The following is a 19,398-nucleotide window of genomic DNA, read 5'->3' as shown; positions in this document are numbered from 1 at the left end:
AGTGTTCTTTTGTATTCCATTTTCTGCAACCGATTGTATCAATTTGCTATTAATTCTTCTTTAAATAGTTGATAGAATTTACCAGTGAAAGCATTTGGACCTGAGATTTCTTTTTGGGGAGTTTTAAAGTTTAAAGTCTCAATAGTTATAAAAGTATTTAAATCATCTACTTTATATTTGATGAGTTGTGATTTTTTTTGAGGAAGTAGTGCATTTTTTAAGTTGTTAAATTTACCTGTGGAATTGTAATATAGTATTTCTATATTATCCTTTTGACATCTGCAGTCTTTAGTGATATTTTCTGCTTTATTTATGATATTGGTAATTTGTGTCTTTCTCTTTTTTCCTTTGTCAATCTTGCTAGAGTTTTGTCAATTTTGTTAATCTTTTTAATAAATAGCTTTTTGTTGCATTCATTTTCTCTATTGTTTTTGTTTTCAATTTCATTGATTTCTTCTCTTATGTCTATTATTTTCTTCCTTCTTTTTGCTTTGGGCTTAATTTGCTTTTGTTCTTTCTTTCTAGGTTTTTTGGGTGAGATCTTAGAGTATTGATATAGGCTTTTTCTCACAGCTAATGCATGCATTTTAGTGCTATAAATTTCCCCCTCAGTGCTGCTTTGGCTGTATCCCACAAAGTTTATGTTGTATTTTCATTTTCAGTCAATTTAATTTTTATTTTTAATGTCCCTTTAGATTTCCTCTTTGATCCATAGATTACTTATAAGCATGTTGTTTATTTTTCAAGTGTTTTGAGGTTTTCCTGTTACTTTTTATCATAGATACCTAGTTTGATTTAATTATGGTGAGAGAACACTATGATTTCAACTCTCCTAAATTTGTTGAGGTTGTTTCATAGCCCAGAATATGGTTTATATTGGCATATGTTTTGTGGGTACTTGAAAAGATTGTGCATTCTGTTATTGTTGGGTGGCTGAGGTGCTTTGGAGGGTGGAAGTCCATGCTCTCCACTCCACTCAGCCTTTGGTGGCATGGGTGAGGGGACTTGCAGTTTTTTGTTTTGTTTTGTTTTGTTTTTGGTAGTGTTTGGCTGGAGTGGAGCAGTTATTATCTATAATTTTTTCTCTTGCTAGGCTGCCCCTATCTTGGTTCTTTGGTTACAGAGAACAGGCTTTCGTGGGAGTTTTGTTTTCTTCATCTTTTGACATTTCCGGGTTGCTGCCTTCTCCAGCACCTAATCTGGAATATATGAGGTCAAAAGAAAACTTAGAGAGCTCACAATCATGTTGTTCCTTGGGTCCGGAGATTACTAGCCAGTCTGTCTCTTTCTCTCAACTTCTTGGAATTTTCTTATGTTTATTTTAAGTACAATGTCTAGGGTTTTTACTTGTATTTGGTGGGAGGGATAGGGAAAATATATCTGCTCCATCTTTCCAAAAGCAGAACTCTCACTCTGGCTGTTTTTAGGAGTTTTCCTTTATTGCTAGGTTTTAGCAAGTTGATTGTGATGTATCTGTTTGTTCCACGGTGGGCAGGTCTATGCAAACCCACCACCAAAGTCTGAGGAAGGTAATAATACCTACCTACAAAATAGCACAATTCCTTCACACTAGACCTTCTGATTTCAGTAGTTACTTGGTTTTGCCCTTCCCTCACATTGACTACCCTCTTGGTAACCAGAGTCTCAGAGGTACTTTTTGTTGCCCTGGCATCATTTTCCCCTTTGTGGGTTGCTTTGAGGCTAGTGACCTATGCTCAGACAGACCCACATCTGAGGTTGGTTCAGCCTCAAGGCTCAACCATCACTCTCTTTTACTTTTATTTTAGCTATTATAGATAACAATTACCAAGGGGTTTAATATTTCACTTTTTCCTTATTAGTTTGCATTTTCTTACACATCCAGTGAACCACCTCCCCTGGAGTTAAATTCCTAAGTTCCATTGGTAACTTTTACCTTTAGCAACTGAGTACAGCACAGATGGGCTCCATACCTTAGGTGGTGACCACATGACCACTGTGGAATCAAAAATTCCTCATTCCTCACCCTTTTATTCTTTCTGTTTCTGTCCACTTAGTTTTACCTATATCATTTTTTTCCTTCACTTTGAAACAAACTTTAAACAGCCTCTAAACTAGGTGATATTACTTTTCCATATTAACTAGTATTTTAACTCTTTAACTCTTAAATTACTGAAAAAATCTTGAAACTAGTTTTAGTTATCAAAGATTACTAAAGTCATGTAAACTAAAAGGCATTTGAGTTGGTTTCTATCTTCCTGGTAAAATATTTGTCTGAAGCACTTACTTTTCTGTAAGCTAATTAATTAGAGCTCTTTTATGTATTTTGGTAGTGATATATCACATACACATGACACATATAAAACATAGACATACAGACACACAGAAGCAGATCTTATAGATTTATAAGATTTTTCATTTGCTAGTTTTCAGTTTCTTTCCCCCCTTTAGACTGTCAATCCAAAGACATGACTCTTAGGTGAAACAAGGTAGGAAATTTACATCTCAAAGGCAGAGAACTTAGGCTGCCATTGTTACCTGAAAACAAGACTGCCAGGAAAAGTGTCTTCTTTTTCACTTAGTTTGTTTCTTATCTAGATTATTGGCTTTAGGGTAGAACCTTTTTTTTTGAATCAGAGTATTGCTCTGTCACCCAGGCTGGAGTGCAATGGCGCCATCTCTGCTCACTGCAACCTCCGCCTCTCCGGTTCAAGTGATTCTCCTGCCTCAGCCTCCCAAGTAACTGGGATTACAGGTGTGCCACCACGCCCAGCTAATTTTTTGTAGTTTCAGTAGAGATGGGGTTTTACCATGTTGGCCAGGCTAGTCTCCAACTCCTTACCTCAGGTGATCCCCCCCTCCTCAGCCTCCCAAAGTGCTGGGATTACAGGCATGAGTCACTGCGCCAGGCCCAGGATGGAGCCCTTTAAAGCATGCAGTTTGTAGGGCTGAACACTTGAGCAGGTACAGCAAAAAGGCAGAATATTTAGATCCCTCAAAACCAAGGATCCCATTTTACACTGAATCCTGGGTCCCCCAAAAGAGGGAAACACTACAGGATTGGACAGTGCAATGCTTCCACAGTGCACGTCACTGCAAGGACATGCCCCTGAGGCTGATGGGCAACTCAACGCTGATCAGCCCACTCTGTGATCAGCCCATCCCCCAAAGGGTGTCTTATCCCATAGTAGGGCATGTTTCTGTAGCCTTTAGGTACCCAAACCACAGTTTTCTTATGTAAATTCCCAAAGAAATGAGTATCCCCCTGTAGTAATAATCATTTTCGGCCAAGTGCCATCAACCACCTCTAAGACTGTATCTCTCACCTATGACTGCCAGTTATTACACACAGCAAGAGCAAGTCCTCTCATGGTACAAAGTAATCTCTGGCACCCCCAAAAGCCAAACAGATCAGGTAACGCAATACAAAAGAGAGTCATGTTTTGGACCCAAGAGGAATCTGTCTGCTTATAACTCTTGCGGTTCCATAAAGAAAAATAGAGGTACCTCCCATAAAGAGGATTATTTTCTGTCTCCAAGGGATCCCAGACTGTCAGAAGTTCCTTTTTGTAGGTCCCTCATGTGGCATCGAGGGTGGCAAGAGGAAGGAGGGACAGACAGATGTAAATGGAGAAAACAATTCATTTGACTGAGACGTTTTACGGAGAGAGAACAGAGACCTTAAAACAATACAGATGTATGTTTGACAATAGAACTCTTCAGAAAATCTTTTCTAATTTTAATTCCCCCTCAAGCCATTTTACTTTGCTTTTGCTGCTAGATGGGCTCCCGTCCTCAATGGCCACAGAAGTGGCCATGTTAGAGCAGTAGCCGCTCGCCATCCTTCCTTACTGCAGCGCAACAGATGGCTCCCACTTAAAAGTCACTCTAAACACGCTGGCATTTTTGGGGTGTCCCTGTACCCACACACAAGTGTCTAAAAGGTGAGCCACACCACTCCACATAGAAGTGGCTGCCACCTGGGATTACCCACACAGACGCTTCATTCCCTTTACCCATTTCTTGGTCTCTCAGCTCCTGTAGGCCTCTGCAAACCTGCCCCCAAAGTCTGAGGAAGCTGAGAGGCTGAAGAAAGAGGCTGACATATCCAGTTTATCAGAAAGATATGTTTAATAGGGACTTACGAAGAGAAGCCTGTCTGTGTGTTGGGCAGTGGGGAAACAAGATGGCGGATCCCCACATCTACACCATTACCCTTCGGACCCAAGGCTTATGATCCACAGAGGGAGAGGTGGTTCAGAAGGGATGTGCAGGACAATCGAAGTACAATAACATCAAGGTTGTTTTGACCAAAGGGCAGGATTTATGGTAAGTATCTGTGCTTGTACAAGGAACAGTACATAAACTGGAATCCTTAGAGGCGTTCCTGGAACTGGGGTTAATCAGTATCCAAGATGCAGTTGCTTTGGCTTCTGCACTGTGATGTGTGTGTGTGTGGTTTTCTTGTGTTTATCCTGCTTGGGGTTTGTTGCACATCTTGAATCTGTGGTTACAGTTTTCATCAAACTTGGAAATTTTTAGCCATTAATTTATTAAATATTATTTTTGGTCTCATAGCCTTTCTCTAGGATTCTGAGTACATCTATGTTAGACTGCTTAAAATTGTCCAATGGGTCAGAGTCTCTGCTTAGTTTTTTTTTTGTTTGTTTGTTTGTTTGTTTTGAGATGGAGTCTTGCTCTGTTGCCCAGGCTGGAGTGCAGTGGCATGATCCCGGTTCACTTCAAGCTCCACCTTCCGGGTTCATGCCATTCTCCTGCCTCAGCCTCCCAAGTAGCTGGGACTACAGGCGCCCGCCACCACGCCCGGCTAATTTTTTGTATTTTTAGTAGAGACGGGGTTTCACCCTGTTAGCCAGGATGGTCTTGATCTCCTGACCTCATGATCCACCCACCTCGGCCCCCAAAGTGCTGGGATTACAGGCGTGAGCCATCGTGCTTGGCCTCTACTTAGTTTTTTTAAAAGTCTTTTTTCTTTCTGAGTTTCAGTTTGTCAAGCTTCTATTGTTCTGTTTTCAACTTTACTAATATTTTCTTCTGCAGTGTCTAATCTACTATTTTTTTATTTTTATTTTTATTTTTTTTGAGATGGAGTCTCACTCTGTCAACCAGGCTGGAGTACAGTGGCGTGATCTCGGCTCACTGCAACCTCTGCATCCCTGGTTCAAGATTCTCTTGCCTCAGCCTCCTGAATAGTTGGGATTATAGGCATGTGCCATCACACCTGGCTGATTTTTGTATTTTTAGTAGAGACGGGGTTTCGCCATGTTGCCCAGGCTGGTCTCAAACTCCAGACCTCAGGTGATCAGCACGCCTTGGACTCCCAGAGTGCTGGGATTACAGGTGTGAGTCACTAATCTACTATTAAGACCATTGAGTTCTAAAAACAATTTCAGATATTGTATTTTTCATATCTAAAAGTTCCATTGGGCTTGTTTTTTATTTTCCATGTTTCTGTTCATTGTTTTTTGTATTTTATTTCACATTTTGAACAAATTTTTTGTCTGCTAGCTCTCATCTGTTGTTTCTGAATTTGTGTCTTTTGACTGATTTTCATGCAGTTATGGGTCACGTGATCCTACTTTGTTGCATGTCTAATAATTTTTGTTTGAATAATGGTCATTGTGGATTAAGTTGTTGAGTGATTGGATTTTATTGTCTTTTTTAAAAAAAGTAATGGACTTTTTTTGTGTCAGGTAAGTAACTTGCTGACCTAATTAATCCTTTCAAGGTTTGTTGTACATTTTGGGGAGGTGAATGTAGAGTAGCCTTACTCTAGGGATAGTTGTGCCCCATTACTAAGATGTGATCTTTTGTGGCTTCACTGACTGTACTGGGTAATCCATGAAATAGTTCCACTCTGGTTGTGCAAATCTGAATATTTCTCAGTCCTCTGTGAGTTTGGGAACTGCTCATCTGTCATTTTGTTTGCCGGGCTTCAAGTTATACACACACACGTCTTCAGCAACAGCCCAAGGGATGGATGCAGCAGATTTCCGGTGCTCAATTTCTGAGTGGTTCTATCTCGTGTTGTGGTCTTTCCTACAAATTACAGCTACCTTGGCCTCCATGCACTCTGATCTTTGTCTCCTCAAGCCAGTGAAACTACTGTGTTCTAAATTAATTCCAGGAAGAAAGCCAGAATGATTGTGGTGCTCAGCTGTTTTATTTCCCTTCTTGCAGCAATCACAGTCATGGACTTCCTGTTGTCCAATGTCTTCATAGATTTTTTGTTTTTTTTTTTTTTTTTCAATCTAGTTGTCTAGTTGTTTACAGTGGGAAGGCAAGACAGGGTCCAGTTATTCCATCAGGATAAAAAAAGTTAGAAATAATTTTTAAAACTCACTTTATCTTGAATAAACTCTTAGTGAAGTATATGAAAGATTTATAGTCAAAGCACCCAGTCAGTGCCTGGGACATAGGAGGCATATATTTAATACTAGATATTATGATTATAGTAATTGTCATCAATATCTTTTAGTGGGGACTCTGTTAACCCAAGGATTTACTAACAGCGGTGACTTTGGATGGTTTTGTCTTTTTGCATTTCCTAATTTACCCAAGGAAAGCAGGCAGAATCAGTATGCTTGTAAATCTACATAAGTACTACCAAATGTGATACCCACTGTACTTACATATTGCCTCATAGAAGGTAGTACATTGAAAAAAAAATTTGGCTGGGCATGGTGGCTCATGCCTGTAATCCTAGCACTTCAGGAGGCTGTGGTGGGCAGATCACCTGAGGTCAGGAGTTCAAGATCAGCCTGGGCAACATGGTGAAACCCCGTCTCTACTAAAAATACAAAAAATTCACTGGGCATGGTGGCACACGCCTGTAATCCCAGCTACTGGGGAGGCTAAGGCAGGAGAATCACTTGAACCTGGGAGGCAGAGGTTGCAGTGAGCCGAGATTGTGCCACTGCACTCAAGCCTGGGTGATAGAGTGAGCTTTTTGTCTCAAAAAAAAAAAAAAAAAAAAGAAAAAGAAAAAAGAAAAAATAATTATAAAATATTTAAAGTTCCGACCTTGATTGCTAGCCTTAGTCAAGTAGAAATTTCATTTTGTATTGTCTCAATAGATGTTATTCAAGAACAACAGTGATTTAAGAATGATTTTTTTTTAACTCAAATTTAAAAAGAGTAATTGAGCCAACTAAAAAGTCAATTGGCTCAGGGCAGCAAAAGCTTAAAGATTTATTAGTTAACTATTAGTAAAGAAAGATAATACTGTATACTAAGAACTCTTATAATAAAATAAGTTAAAATGAATATTGATTGAGAATGGAATGTTGTGGTGTTGAAATGCATATACAAACATAATGCTGTTAATATGGGGAAACGTAAATGAAGCCAAACTTATTTTCTATAATTCATAGTGCATCTTCAAACACTTTACATAAGACTGATAGCAAAAAGCATGATCATTGTAAGGCAGAGAACAACAGTCATCCTTGGGTGTCTTCTGGTTGAAAATTCCCTTGAGGGGCTCCATCATTTGAGTCACCTCATATTCCTATTGCCAGCCAGCATAGAACACAGCAAAGGCCTCAAACTGAGAGCCAGCTGAGGAATAACTGATTCAACTAGATGCGTAGGAGGGTTTGTCTATAAAAGAGGCCATTAGAATAAACCCAAGGAATAACTGATTTGACTAGATGCATTGGAGTGTTCATCTATAAAAGAGGCCATTAGAATAAACCCAAAGGTATCTGAGAACTGTGCATCACTCCAGGGTTCTGCCAGAGCACATATGTTGCAGAAATAGCTGTCAGCTAAGTGGGGCCCTAACTGGCATAGGGTTTATTTCGTTAATTTGCATCATTTAATCCCCAGTGTAACTCTAAGAAAGTTATGGTGATGAAAACCAGAATGAGATAGGTTTGGCCCTAGTTGGATTTTAGCTACTGTATTTGATAAATGTCTACAGAAAGAGTTCATCCTATTTTTTTCCCCGCCATCTCCATTCTTAACAAATCCGTCCAATCTAGTGGGTCCCACGAACAGACAATTCTAGGGACCTTGGGCTTCTCCTGACTATGTTAGAGCCCCTTAGTGATCCAAGATTTAATACATCCACAGGGGCTGCCCTGGCTCCTGAATGTGGCATTTGCCTTTTTGGAGAAGCTCTGGACTGGAGCAGGCCTGGATGGACTGAACTGATAGCCCTGAGACTGCACAGAGTTTAGGAAATGAAAAGCATATGTCATTGACATTGGACGTCATGAAGCAGAGTGAGGCTTTTGAGTTTTGCCAGACCACAGCAGTAGGGAAATGTGGGCTGTTTCTGTAGCTATTCTTGTAAAGGTAACAGAGCATCTCATTTCAGAATTTGCAGTGTTCAGATTACCAGCTAAAGAAAGCTATTGTTTAGTAAATATCTCTAATTACACTTATCTTCCTAGATGGTTGGAAAGTAGTACTGACATATATACTTGTTAAGGTCTTTGATTTCATCCTTTTAACATTTCTCAGCATGTTCTTGATTATATGTCTCTTCAACCAGTCTACCATGTAATGCCATTTGTAATAGTTTAATCTATGACTGTTTCTACTAAGAGTGATTGCCCCATTAATGGAAAGACAACCTTTGAAATAGGCAATCAATTTCATGTTTTTTTCTATTGATGTAAGTGACAATATTTGTCACAGGAAACAAATTCACGTATATATTACTGAATTATAATCAACCTAGTAGGATCTAGAAGTTGTAAATGTTTTGTTCAACAGATTTTATTTAAAAATAAAATAGTAAGATGCCAGGTATAGAAACAGTGTGAGATGAAACAGACATGGAATATATTAGTGTGAGATTTCTCCTCTAAAATGGCCTGAGTGACGTAAAGTGGTTTTATAAATGTGAGGTAAACCAATAGCAGATAGAAAGGCAATTTAATGCTAATTAAATGAGCCCAGAAGTAATCACTTGAGCGTACACTGAAACATTGCTTTTGAAAATGGACAAAAATATCTGATTTTGTCCATATGCTTTAGTCCATGACCATAGCCATGCTAGGAGTTTTGTTTTCTCATCACTTTCTGCATTTATCTAAGCAAAGGAAGGCTTATTTTGAAAATTTCTTTTTCTCGTTTTCAAACTTTTGAGAGAGGGAGTGCCTCAATTTGAAATATCCTCTTCTCTTCAGCTTTAATGAGGTGCCTTTAAATTTAAGAGGTGTATGCATTTTGTACTGACTCATAACGATGACTTTAAAATCACTTGAAGATGGCTTTGTTCTAAGGTGGTGTTTGAATCACTGTGACATTGGCTTTGGACCCTGGTTTGTAATTTCTATCAGGTTCTCTCTGAAGCACGCAAAGGTGTCCTGAAAAGTTGGGTCTAGCCAGGGTCAGGAGCTGAAGATCACATTCTTCCCTATGGGAGAATGACAGACAGCTTCTCTTGGGCCACCATTTCTCAGAAAAGATTAGGTCAGATTTAGACTAACTCCAGACCTCACAAGTTCTCTCCTTAGGTGGGCCTGATGCTCTTCCTGAGCACTTCAGGTCCCCCAACTTCAAGCAGAATCACATCCAGGGATTTGGAAAGTGGAGTAACCTCTCCTAATTGACTCAGGCTGGGTGCACAGCTATGTCCTAGAACTATCCAGAGAAGACTCAAATGTCCACTCTCACACACTCAAATACTTGGCTACAGAATAATCATAAACTGTGAGTTTTCAGCTTTCTGGAGTTTCAGAAAAATAAATAATGAGATTCAGCTGATGAAATCCAAAATAAAATAGACTTCTTTAATAAAATCAAGACCCCAACTTCACTTTTTCTGATCAACCTGCAAAGATTTATTCAAACATGGGAATCAACCTCACTTAACTAGTTAAATGAAGCTAGTTAACTAGTTAAGTAGACTAAAGGAAAGATTCTTTTTACCAGTGCTATATATATATATATATTTTTCCTTTTCAGTTTTACTGAAGTAAAATATCCCTTGTCTGGAATTTTCTGAGGGTTCTGCACTTTATACAAACAGCAGGTTGGGCTCTATTGCTAAAGGTTATGACCCCTAGCCTTGGATCTTTATTTTTTGGCCAGAAAAATGACAGGAACCATGGGTGCAGCGGTTTCACCACTGCTTTTTCTTATCTCCCTAGGTGAAGAGTGCGACATTGACATAAATGAATGTGACAGTAACCCCTGCCACCATGGTGGGAGCTGCCTGGACCAGCCCAATGGTTATACCTGCCACTGCCCGCATGGTTGGGTGGGAGCAAACTGTGAGATCCGTAAGTATTTCTGCAGCTCAGCCACTGTTATTTAACATTTATAGCTGTTACTTAAGCATTTTCCTTCATCAAGAAGATGCCGGCTGTGACCAGAAAGCCCCCGAGTCACTGGCAGATGAGGCTGAGTCCCAGAGGGACAACCGGAGCTACACTTGCCCCATTTTGGTGCTCAATACCCAGTTTAGCACGTTTGCCCCCTGCATTCTACTGCCCCCACTCCTTCCTGAGTCTGAAGCCAGCCTTTCCCCAGGATGAGAATTTTCAGATGTCATCCAGAGTTCACTGCTACTCATGCAGCCAAAAATGTGCTGAACAGAAAAGCATTAGAATCATATCAAAAAAATAGGGTCTTTGTGTTGAAAATTAAAAAGAAAAAACCACACACACACACACACACACACAGAATGTAAATTACCTTTTTATTTATGTGTTCAAGTGTCTTCAAATGTATTAAGTTCCATCTATTGCCTGGAGAAAAGTTCGGTGAAGACAAGCTTAAAAAAAAAGCTGAAAAACATTTTGGGCTGCTTAAAGCTGAGTGATCTCTTAGGGTGAACTAATAGAAGTTTGATAAATGCCTTAATCAAGATTTTATACCTTAAAACAATGTATCTACTAGGATTGAAGTGAAAAATGAGAACTAACGTGAAATCGAGCTTGCTTGCCTTCCCTTCCTTCCTTCCCTCCTTTCTTTCTTTCCTTCTTTCTTTCTTTTCCTTTCTATTATACTTTAAGTTCTGGGATACATGTGCAGAACGCACAGGTTTATTACATAGGTATATACATGCCATGGTGGTTTTCTGCACCCATCAACCTGTCATCTACATTACGTATTTCTCCTAATACTATCCCTCCCCTAGCTCCCCACCACCTGACAGGCCCCATTCCATGATGTTCCCCTCCCTGTGTCCATGTGTTCTCATTGTTCAGCTCCCACTTATGAGTGAGAACATGAGGTGTTTGGTTTTTTGTTCCTGTGTTAGTTTGCTGAGAATGATGGTTTCCAGCTTCATCCATGTCTCTGCAAAGGACATGAACTCATCCTTTTTTATGGCTGCATAGTATTCCATGGTGTATATGTGCCACATTTTCTTTATCCAGTCTATCATTGATGGGCATTTGGGTTGGTTCCAAGTCTTTGCTGTTGTGAACAATGCTGCAATAAACATACGTGTGCATGTGTCTTTATAGTAGAATGATTTATAATCCTTTGGGTATATACCCAGTAATGGGATTGCTGGGTCAAATGGTATTTCTGGTTCTAGATCCTTGAGGAATCACCACACTGTCTTCCACAATGGTTGAACTAATTTACATTCCCACCAAGAGTATAAAAGCGTTCCTATTTCTCCACATCCTCTCCAGCATCTGTTGTTTCCTGACTTTTTAATAATCGCCATTCTAACTGGAGTGAGGTGGTATCTTATTGTGGTTTTGATTTGCATTTCACTGATGACCAGTGAAGTGAACTTTTTTTTCATATTTTTGTTGGCTGCATAAATGTCTTCTTTTGAGAGGTATCTGTTCATATCTTTTGCCCACTTTTTGATGGGGTTTTTTTTTTTCTTGTAAATTTGTTTAAGTTCTTTGTAGATTCTGGATATTAGCCCTTTTTCAGATGGATAGATTGCAAAAATTTTCTCCCATTCTGTAGGTTGTCTGTTCACTATGATGATAGTTTCTTTTGCTGTCCAGGAGCTCCTTAGTTTAATTAGATCTCATTTGTCAATTTTGGCTTTTGTTGCCGTTGCTTTTGGTGTTTTAGTCATGAAGTCTTTGCTCATGCCTATGTCCTGAATGGTATTGTCTAGGTTTTCTTCTAGGGTTTTTATAGTTTTAGGTCTTACGTGTACATCTTTTATCCATCTTGAGTTAATTTTTGTATAAGGTGTAAGGAAGGGGTCCAGTTTCAGTTTTCTGCATATGGCTAGCCAGTTTTCCCAACACTGTTTATTAAATAGGGAATCCTTTCACCAATGCTTGTTTTTATCAGGTTTATCAAAGATCAGATGGTTGTAGATATGTGGCATTATTTCTGAGGCCTCTGTTCTTTTCCATTACTCTATATATCTGTTTTGGTACCAGTACCATGCTGTTTTGGTTACTGTAGCCTTGTAGTATAGTTTGAAGTCAGGTATCGTGATGCCTCCAGCTTTGTTCTTGTTGCTTAGAGTTTTCTTGACTATATGGGCTCTTTTTTGGTTCCATACAAAATTTAAAGTAGTTTTTTCTAATTCTGTGAAGAAAGTCAGTGGTAGCTTGGTGGGGATAGCATTGGACGTATAAATTACTTTGGGCAGTGTGGCCATTTTCATGATATTGATTCTTCCTATCCATGCACATGAAATGTTTTTTTCATTTGTTTGTGTCTTCTCTTATTTCCTTGAGCAGTGGTTTGTAGTTCTCCTTGAGAGGTCCTTCACATCCCTTGTAAGTTGTATTCTTATGTATTTTATTCTCTGTCGCAATTGTGAATGAGAGTTCACTCATGATTTGGCTCTCTGTTTGTCTATTATTGACGTATAGGAAAGCTTGTGATTTTCGCACATTGATTTTGTATCCTGAGACTTTGCTGAAGTTGCTTATCAGCTTAAGGAGATTTTGAGCTGAGACAATGGGGTTTTCTAAATATACAATCATGTCATCTGCAAACAGAGACAATTTTACTTCCTCTCTTCCTATTTGAATACCCTTCATTTCTTTCCCTTGCCTGATTGACCTGGCCAGAACTTCCAATACTATGTTGAATAGGAGTGGTGAGAGAAGGCATCTTTGTCTTGTGCCAGTTTTCAAAAGGAATGCTTCTAGCTTTTGCCCATTCAGTATGATACTGGCTGTGGGTTTGTCATGGACGGCTCTTATTATTTTGAGATACGTCCCATCAATACCTAGTTTATTGAGAGTTTTTAGCATGAAGCGGTGTTAAACTTTATTGGAGGCCTTTTCTGCATCTATTGAGATAATCATGTGGTTTTTATCATTGGTTCTGTTTATGTGATGGATTACATTTATTGATTTGCATATATTGAACCCTTGTATCCTAGGGATGAAGCCAACTTGATTGTGGTGGATAAGCTCTTTTTTTTTTTTTTTAGGTGGAGTCTCACTCTGTCGCCGAGATTGGAGTGCAGTGGTAGATAAGCTTTTTGTGTGCTACTGGATTCGGTGTGCCAGTATTTTATTGAGGATTTTTGCATCAATGTTTATCAGGGATATTGGCCTGAAATTTTCTTTTTTTGTTGCATCTCTGCCAGGTTTTGGTATCGGAATGATGCTGGCCTCATAAAATGAGTTAGGAAGGAGTCCCTCTTTTCTATTGTTTGGAATAGTTTCAGAAGGAATGGTACCAGCTCCCCTTTGTACCTCTGATAAAATTTGGTTGTGAATCCGTCTGGTCCTGGGCTTTTTTTGGTTGGTAGGCTATTAATTACTGCCTCAATTTCAGAACTTGTTATTGGTCTATTCAGGGATTCAACTTGTTTCTGGTTTAGTCTTGGGAGGGTGTGTGTATCCAGGAATTTATCTGTTTCTTCTAGATTTTCTAGTTTATTTGCATAGAGGTGTTTATAGTATTCTCTGATGGTAGTTTGTATTTCTATCAGATCAGTGGTGATATCCCCTTTATCAATTTTTATTGTGTCTATTTGATTCTTCTCTCTTTTCTTCTTTGTTAGTCTGGCTAGTGGTCTATCTATTTTGTAAATCTTTTCAAAAAAACAGCTCCTGGATTCCTTGATTTTTTGAAGGGTTTTTCTTTTCTCTCTCTCCTTCAGTTCTGCTCTGATCTTAGTTATTTCTTGTCTTCTGCTAGCTTTTGAATTTGTTTGCTCTTGCTTCTCTAGTTCTTTTAATTGTGATGTTAGGGTATCGATTTTAGATCTTTCCCACTTTCTCCTGTGGGGATTTTAGTGCTATAAATTTCCCTCTAAACACTGCTTTAGCTGTGTCTCAGAGATTCTGGTACATTGTGTCTTTATTCTCATTGATTTCAAAGAACTTATTTATTTCTGCATTAATTTCATTATTTACCCAGTAGTCATTCAGGAGCAGGTTGTTCAGTTTCCATGTAGTTGTGCAGTTTTGAGTGAGTTTCTTAATCCTGAGTTCTAATTTGTTTGCACTGTGGTCTGAGAGACTGTTTGTTATGATTTCCGTTCTTTTGTATGTGCTGAGGAATGTTTTACTTCCAATTATGTGGTCAATTTTAGAATAAGTGTGAAGTGGTGCTGAGAAGAATGTGTATTCTGTTGATTTGGAGTGGAGAGTTCTGTAGATGTCCATTAGGTCTGTTTGGTCCAGAGCTGAGTTCAAGTCCTGAATATTCTTGTTAATCTTCTCTCTCGTGGATCTGTCTAATATTGACAGTAGGGTGTTAAAGTCTCCCACTATTATTGTGTGGGAGTCTAATTCTCTCTGTAGGTCTCTAAGAACTTGCTTTATGAATCTGGGTGCTCCTTTATTGGGTGCATATATATTTAAGACAGTTAGCTCTTCTTGTTGCATTGATCCCTTTACCATTATGTAATAATGCCCTTCTTTGTCTCTTTTGATCTTTGTTGGTTTAAAGTCTGTTTTATTAGAGACTAGGATTGAAATCCCTCCTTTATTTGCTTTCCATTTGCTTGGTAAATATTCCTCCATCCCTTTATTTTGAGCCTATGTGTGTCTTTGCACGTGAGATGGGTCTCCTGAATACAGCACACCAATGGGTCTTGACTCTATCCAATTTGCCAGTGTGTGTCTTTTAATTGGGGCATTTAGCCCATTTACATTTAAGGTTAGTATTGTTATGTTTGAATTTGCTCCTGTCAGTATGATGCTAGCTGGTTATTTTGCCCTTTAGTTGACGCAGTTTTTTCATAGTGTCAATTGTCTTTACAATTTGGTATGTTTTTGCAGTGGCTGGTACTGGTTTTTCCTTTCCATATTTAGTGCTTCCTTCAGGAGCTCTTGTAAGGCAGGCCTGGTGGTAACAAAATCTCTCAGCATTTGCTTGTCTGTAAAGGATTTTATTTCTCCTTCACTTATGAAACTTAGGTTGGCTGGATATGAAATTCTGGGTTGAAAATTCTTTTCTTTCAGAATGTTGAATATTGGCCCCCACTCTTTTCTGGCTTGTAGGGTTTCTGCAGAGAGATCCACTGTTAGTCTGATGGGCTTCCTTTTGTGGGTAGCCCGACCTTTCTCTCTGGCTGCCCTTAACATTTTTCCTTTATTTCAACCTTGGTGAATCTGATGATTATGTGTCTTGGGGTTGCTCTTCTTGAGGAGTATCTTTGTGGTGTTCTCTGTATTTTCTGAATTATGTTGGCCTGTCTTGCTAAGTTGGGGAAGTTCTCCTGGATAATATCCTAAAAAGTGTTTTCCAACTTGGTTCCATTCTCCCTGTCACTTTCAGGTACACCAATCAAACAGGTTTGGTCTTTTCACATAGTCCCATATTTCTTGGAGGCGTTGTTCATTCCTTTTCATTCTTTTTTCTCTAATCTTGTCTTCATGCTTTATTTCATTAAGTTGGTCTTCAGTCTCTTGTATCCTTTCTTCTGCTTAATCTATTTGGCTGTTGATACTTGTGTATGCTTCACAAAATTCTCTTGCTGTATTTTTTAGCTCCATCAGGTTGTTTATGTTCTTCTCTAAACTGGTTATTCTAGTTAGAAATTCATCTAACCTTTTTTCAAGTTTCTTAGCTTCCTTGCATTGGGTTAGAACATGCTCCTTTATCTCGGAGGAGTTTGTTATTACCCACCTTCTGAAACCTCCTTCTGTCAATTCATCAAACTCATCCTCTGTCCAGTTTTGTTCCCTCGCTGGTGAGAAGTTGTGATCCTTTGGAGGAGAAGAGGCATTCTGGTTTTTGGAATTTTCAGCCTTTTTGTGCTGGTTTTTCCTCATCTTTGTGGATTTATCTACCTTTGGTCTTTGATGTTGGTGACCTTTGGATGGGGTTTCTGTGTGGACATCCTTTTTGTTGATGTTGATGCTATTCCTTTCTGTTTGTTAGTTTTCCTTCTAACAGTCAGACCCCTCTGCTATGGGTTTGCTGGAGTTTGCTGGAGGTCCACTCCAGACTATTTGCCTGGGTATCACCAGTGGAGGCTGTGGAACAGCAAAGATGTCTGCCTGTTCCTTCCTCTGGAAGCTTCTTCCCAGAGGGTCACCTGGCAGATGCCAGCCGGAGTTCTCCCGTATGAGGTGTCTGTTGACCCCTGCTGGGAGGTGTCTCTCTGTCAGGAGGCACCCACTTGAGGAGGCAGCCTGTCCCTTAACAGAGCTCAAGTGCTGTGCTGGGAGATCCACTGCTCTCTTCAGAGCCGGCAGGCAGGAACATTTAAGTCTGCTGAAGCTGCACCCACAGCTGCCCCTTCCCCCAGGTGCTCTGTCCCAGGGAGATGGGAGTTTTATCTATAAGCTCCTTACTGAGGCTGCTACCTTTCTTTCAGAGATGCCCTGCACAGAGAGGAGGAATCTAGAGAGGCAGTCTGGTTATAGTGGCTTTGCGGTGCTGTGGTGGGCTCCGTCCAATCTGAACTTCCAGGCAGCTTTGTTTACACTGTGAGGGGAAAACTGCCTACTCAAGCCTCAGTAATGGTGGATGCCCCTCCCCCCACCAAGCTTCAGTGTCCCAGGTCGACTTCAGACTGCTGTGCTGGTAGCGAGAATTTCAAGCCAGTGGATCTTAGTTTGCTGGGCTCCATGGGGGTGGGATCTGCTAAGCTAGACCATTTGGCTCCCTGGTTTCAGCCCCCTTTCCGGGGGAGTGAAAGGTTCTGTCTCACTGGTGTTCCAGGAGCCACTGGGGTATGCAAAAAAAGTACTCCTGCAGCTAGCTTGGTGTCTGCCCAAATGGCTGCCCAGTTTTGTGCTTGAAACCCAGGGCCCTGGTGGCATAGGTACCCGAGGGAATCTCCTGGTCTGTGGGTTGTGAAGACCATGGGAAAAGCATAGTATCTGGGCTGGAGTGCACCGTTCCTCACGGCACAGTCCCTCATGGCTTCCTTTGGCTAGGGGAGGGAGTTTCTTGACCCTTTGTGCTTCCTGGGTGAGGCGACACCCCACCCTGCTTCTGCTCGCCCTCCGTGGGCTGTACCCACTGTCTAACCAGTCTCAATGAGATGAGCCAGGTACCTAAGTTGGAAATGCAGAAATCAGCTACCTTCTGCATTGATCTTGCTGGGAGCTGCACACCAGAGCTGTTCCTGTTCGGCCATTTTGCCAGCCACCCCTCCAGTTTTCTTTTTTTATTTTATTTTATTTTATTTTTTTATTTTTATTTTTTGAGAGGGAGTCTTGCTGTATCCAGGCTGGAGTGCAGTGGACGATCTCAGCTCACTGCAACCTCTGCCTCCTGGGTTCAAGTGATTCTCCTACCTCAGCTTCCTGAGTAGCTGGGATTACAGGTGTGTGCCACCACTCCTGGCTAATTTTTGTATTTTTAGTAGAGAAGGGGTTTCACTGTGTTGGCCAGGATGGTCTCGATCTCTTGACCTCATGATCCACCTGCCTTGGCCTCCCAAAGTGCTGGGATTACAGGTGTGAGTCACCGTGCCTGACTGCAATCGAGTTTTCAATTGTTTTGGAACTGTTAAAGATTCAACTTTGAAAGGTATTGTCTTCTTATTTAAATTAGCTGGGGCAATTTGATCTTTCATAGCAGAAGAAAGCTAACCATGGTGGTTGGGTGAATGTTTCCTCCCTATTCCAGATTGCTTCTTTTCCTGGGAAAGTTGCATAAGAACTCCCTTCCATGCTCTGTCACCTGCTTACTCACCTTTTGACAGATAAAGAAAACTTGTCTTCTGTGTGAATTTGGAAGGATGCAAATCAGTACCCACAGCCCTGCCTGCCTGCTTGCCTGCCTGTCTGTCTGTGTCACTCATCCTGATCTGTCTGCTGTCTCTACTCGTTCTCTCTATGTCACAAGACCAGGCCCTCACTGGTGGTTCTGGCTGCCTATGGCTGGATAGGTTCATCTCATTCTCAGTGTTTGTCTAATGTAGAGGGTGGCCAGTATTAGGAAACTCTCTTGTCCAAATGTGGACCACATTCTCTGACATCAACTTGACCAACTTGACCACATTCTCCAACGTCAGTTTGATCAACTTGATAAAGAGGCTGAGGATATGATTTAGCCTCTCACCTGTTCACTCACTGTCTTTCTTCTTGGTTCACGTAGCCAAAGTGTGAAGTGTGTAATTATTATAGGCCTTCCCCTTAGCATTCTCAATTGCTCTCATACAGAATGGGCTTAGAATTAACTTTCCTTGCTAAAGATGGATGAGAACTACTTTCTTGTTGAAGAGAGAGACAAGGGACTGAAAAGGATTTCAATGGTAAAATTCTAAGGGAATGTAGTTACAGGATGTTAAGTCCAGTCTGGTGGAATCTGCTGGTGGAAAGGATTCCAGACTTAGGTCAGCAGGACCTTGGTTCTTATCGTGGCCAAGGCACTCGTTGTTATGACTGCATTTGCTTGTGCTGAGCCTCAGTTTACTTTTCCACAAAATGGGATCAGTTTTCATTCTAAAGTTTAGTATGACAAATTGACACATTTTGTGCCTTTAGGGCAGAGTAATATCTACTTATAACTTTAAAATGGGATTCATGAAGATAAATATATAGGAGAGTATAGATGAAAAGTCAGGAACACACAGGATATCATCAAGAAATTTTGAAGTGAAATCCTATCATTGTAAAAAATCTAAAGTTTACTTCTTCTGGTGATGATAATATAGGCAAAATATGGAATAACGAAAAGATCAAAGTCGACTTCAAATTCAAGCTCCATCATATTCTAACTATGTAACCTGGAAAAACAAATTTACTTCTGGGAGCCTTGTCTTTCTCACTTGATTATAGGAAGGCTTCCCATGCTGGTTGCTGTGAGGATTACATGAGGCAAATGTACAGATTTCTGCTGTTCAGTAGACACTAAATAAATACTGGTTGATCTTTCTTTTATTTTTTCTATAGTACTATACCTCTTATGCTATGAGCTACTCCCAGGGAGGATTAACCTTCAGCAATTGTCTTTTTATATGCTGCCTACAGCCCAGGACAGTGGCTATTCTGAGAGGCTGGGTGTGATAGGGTACATTACACATCTCAGTGCATACCTGGACGCTCTGTTCACTCACTCTATCATCTTCCATTTGATGAT

The 19,398-nt window shown here is 40.2% G+C and overlaps 1 protein-coding gene across 2 annotated transcripts in view; it reads left to right on the top strand.

Annotated features, from left to right (window-relative positions):
* The window catches only part of DNER (delta/notch like EGF repeat containing), a 365,518-nt gene that overhangs the window by 322,376 nt on the left and 23,744 nt on the right, over positions 1-19,398 (top strand). For both annotated transcript variants that reach the window (XM_054477662.2, XM_054477663.1), the window contains one exon: positions 10,107-10,238. In XM_054477662.2, the coding sequence (XP_054333637.1) occupies positions 10,107-10,238 (132 nt within the window). The remainder of the gene's footprint in view (positions 1-10,106; positions 10,239-19,398) is intronic.

The sequence above is a fragment of the Pongo pygmaeus genome, chromosome 11 (genome assembly GCF_028885625.2).
Source record: "Pongo pygmaeus isolate AG05252 chromosome 11, NHGRI_mPonPyg2-v2.0_pri, whole genome shotgun sequence".
Lineage (NCBI taxonomy): Eukaryota > Metazoa > Chordata > Mammalia > Primates > Hominidae > Pongo > Pongo pygmaeus.
This window is presented reverse-complemented; position numbering and strand designations above follow the sequence as displayed.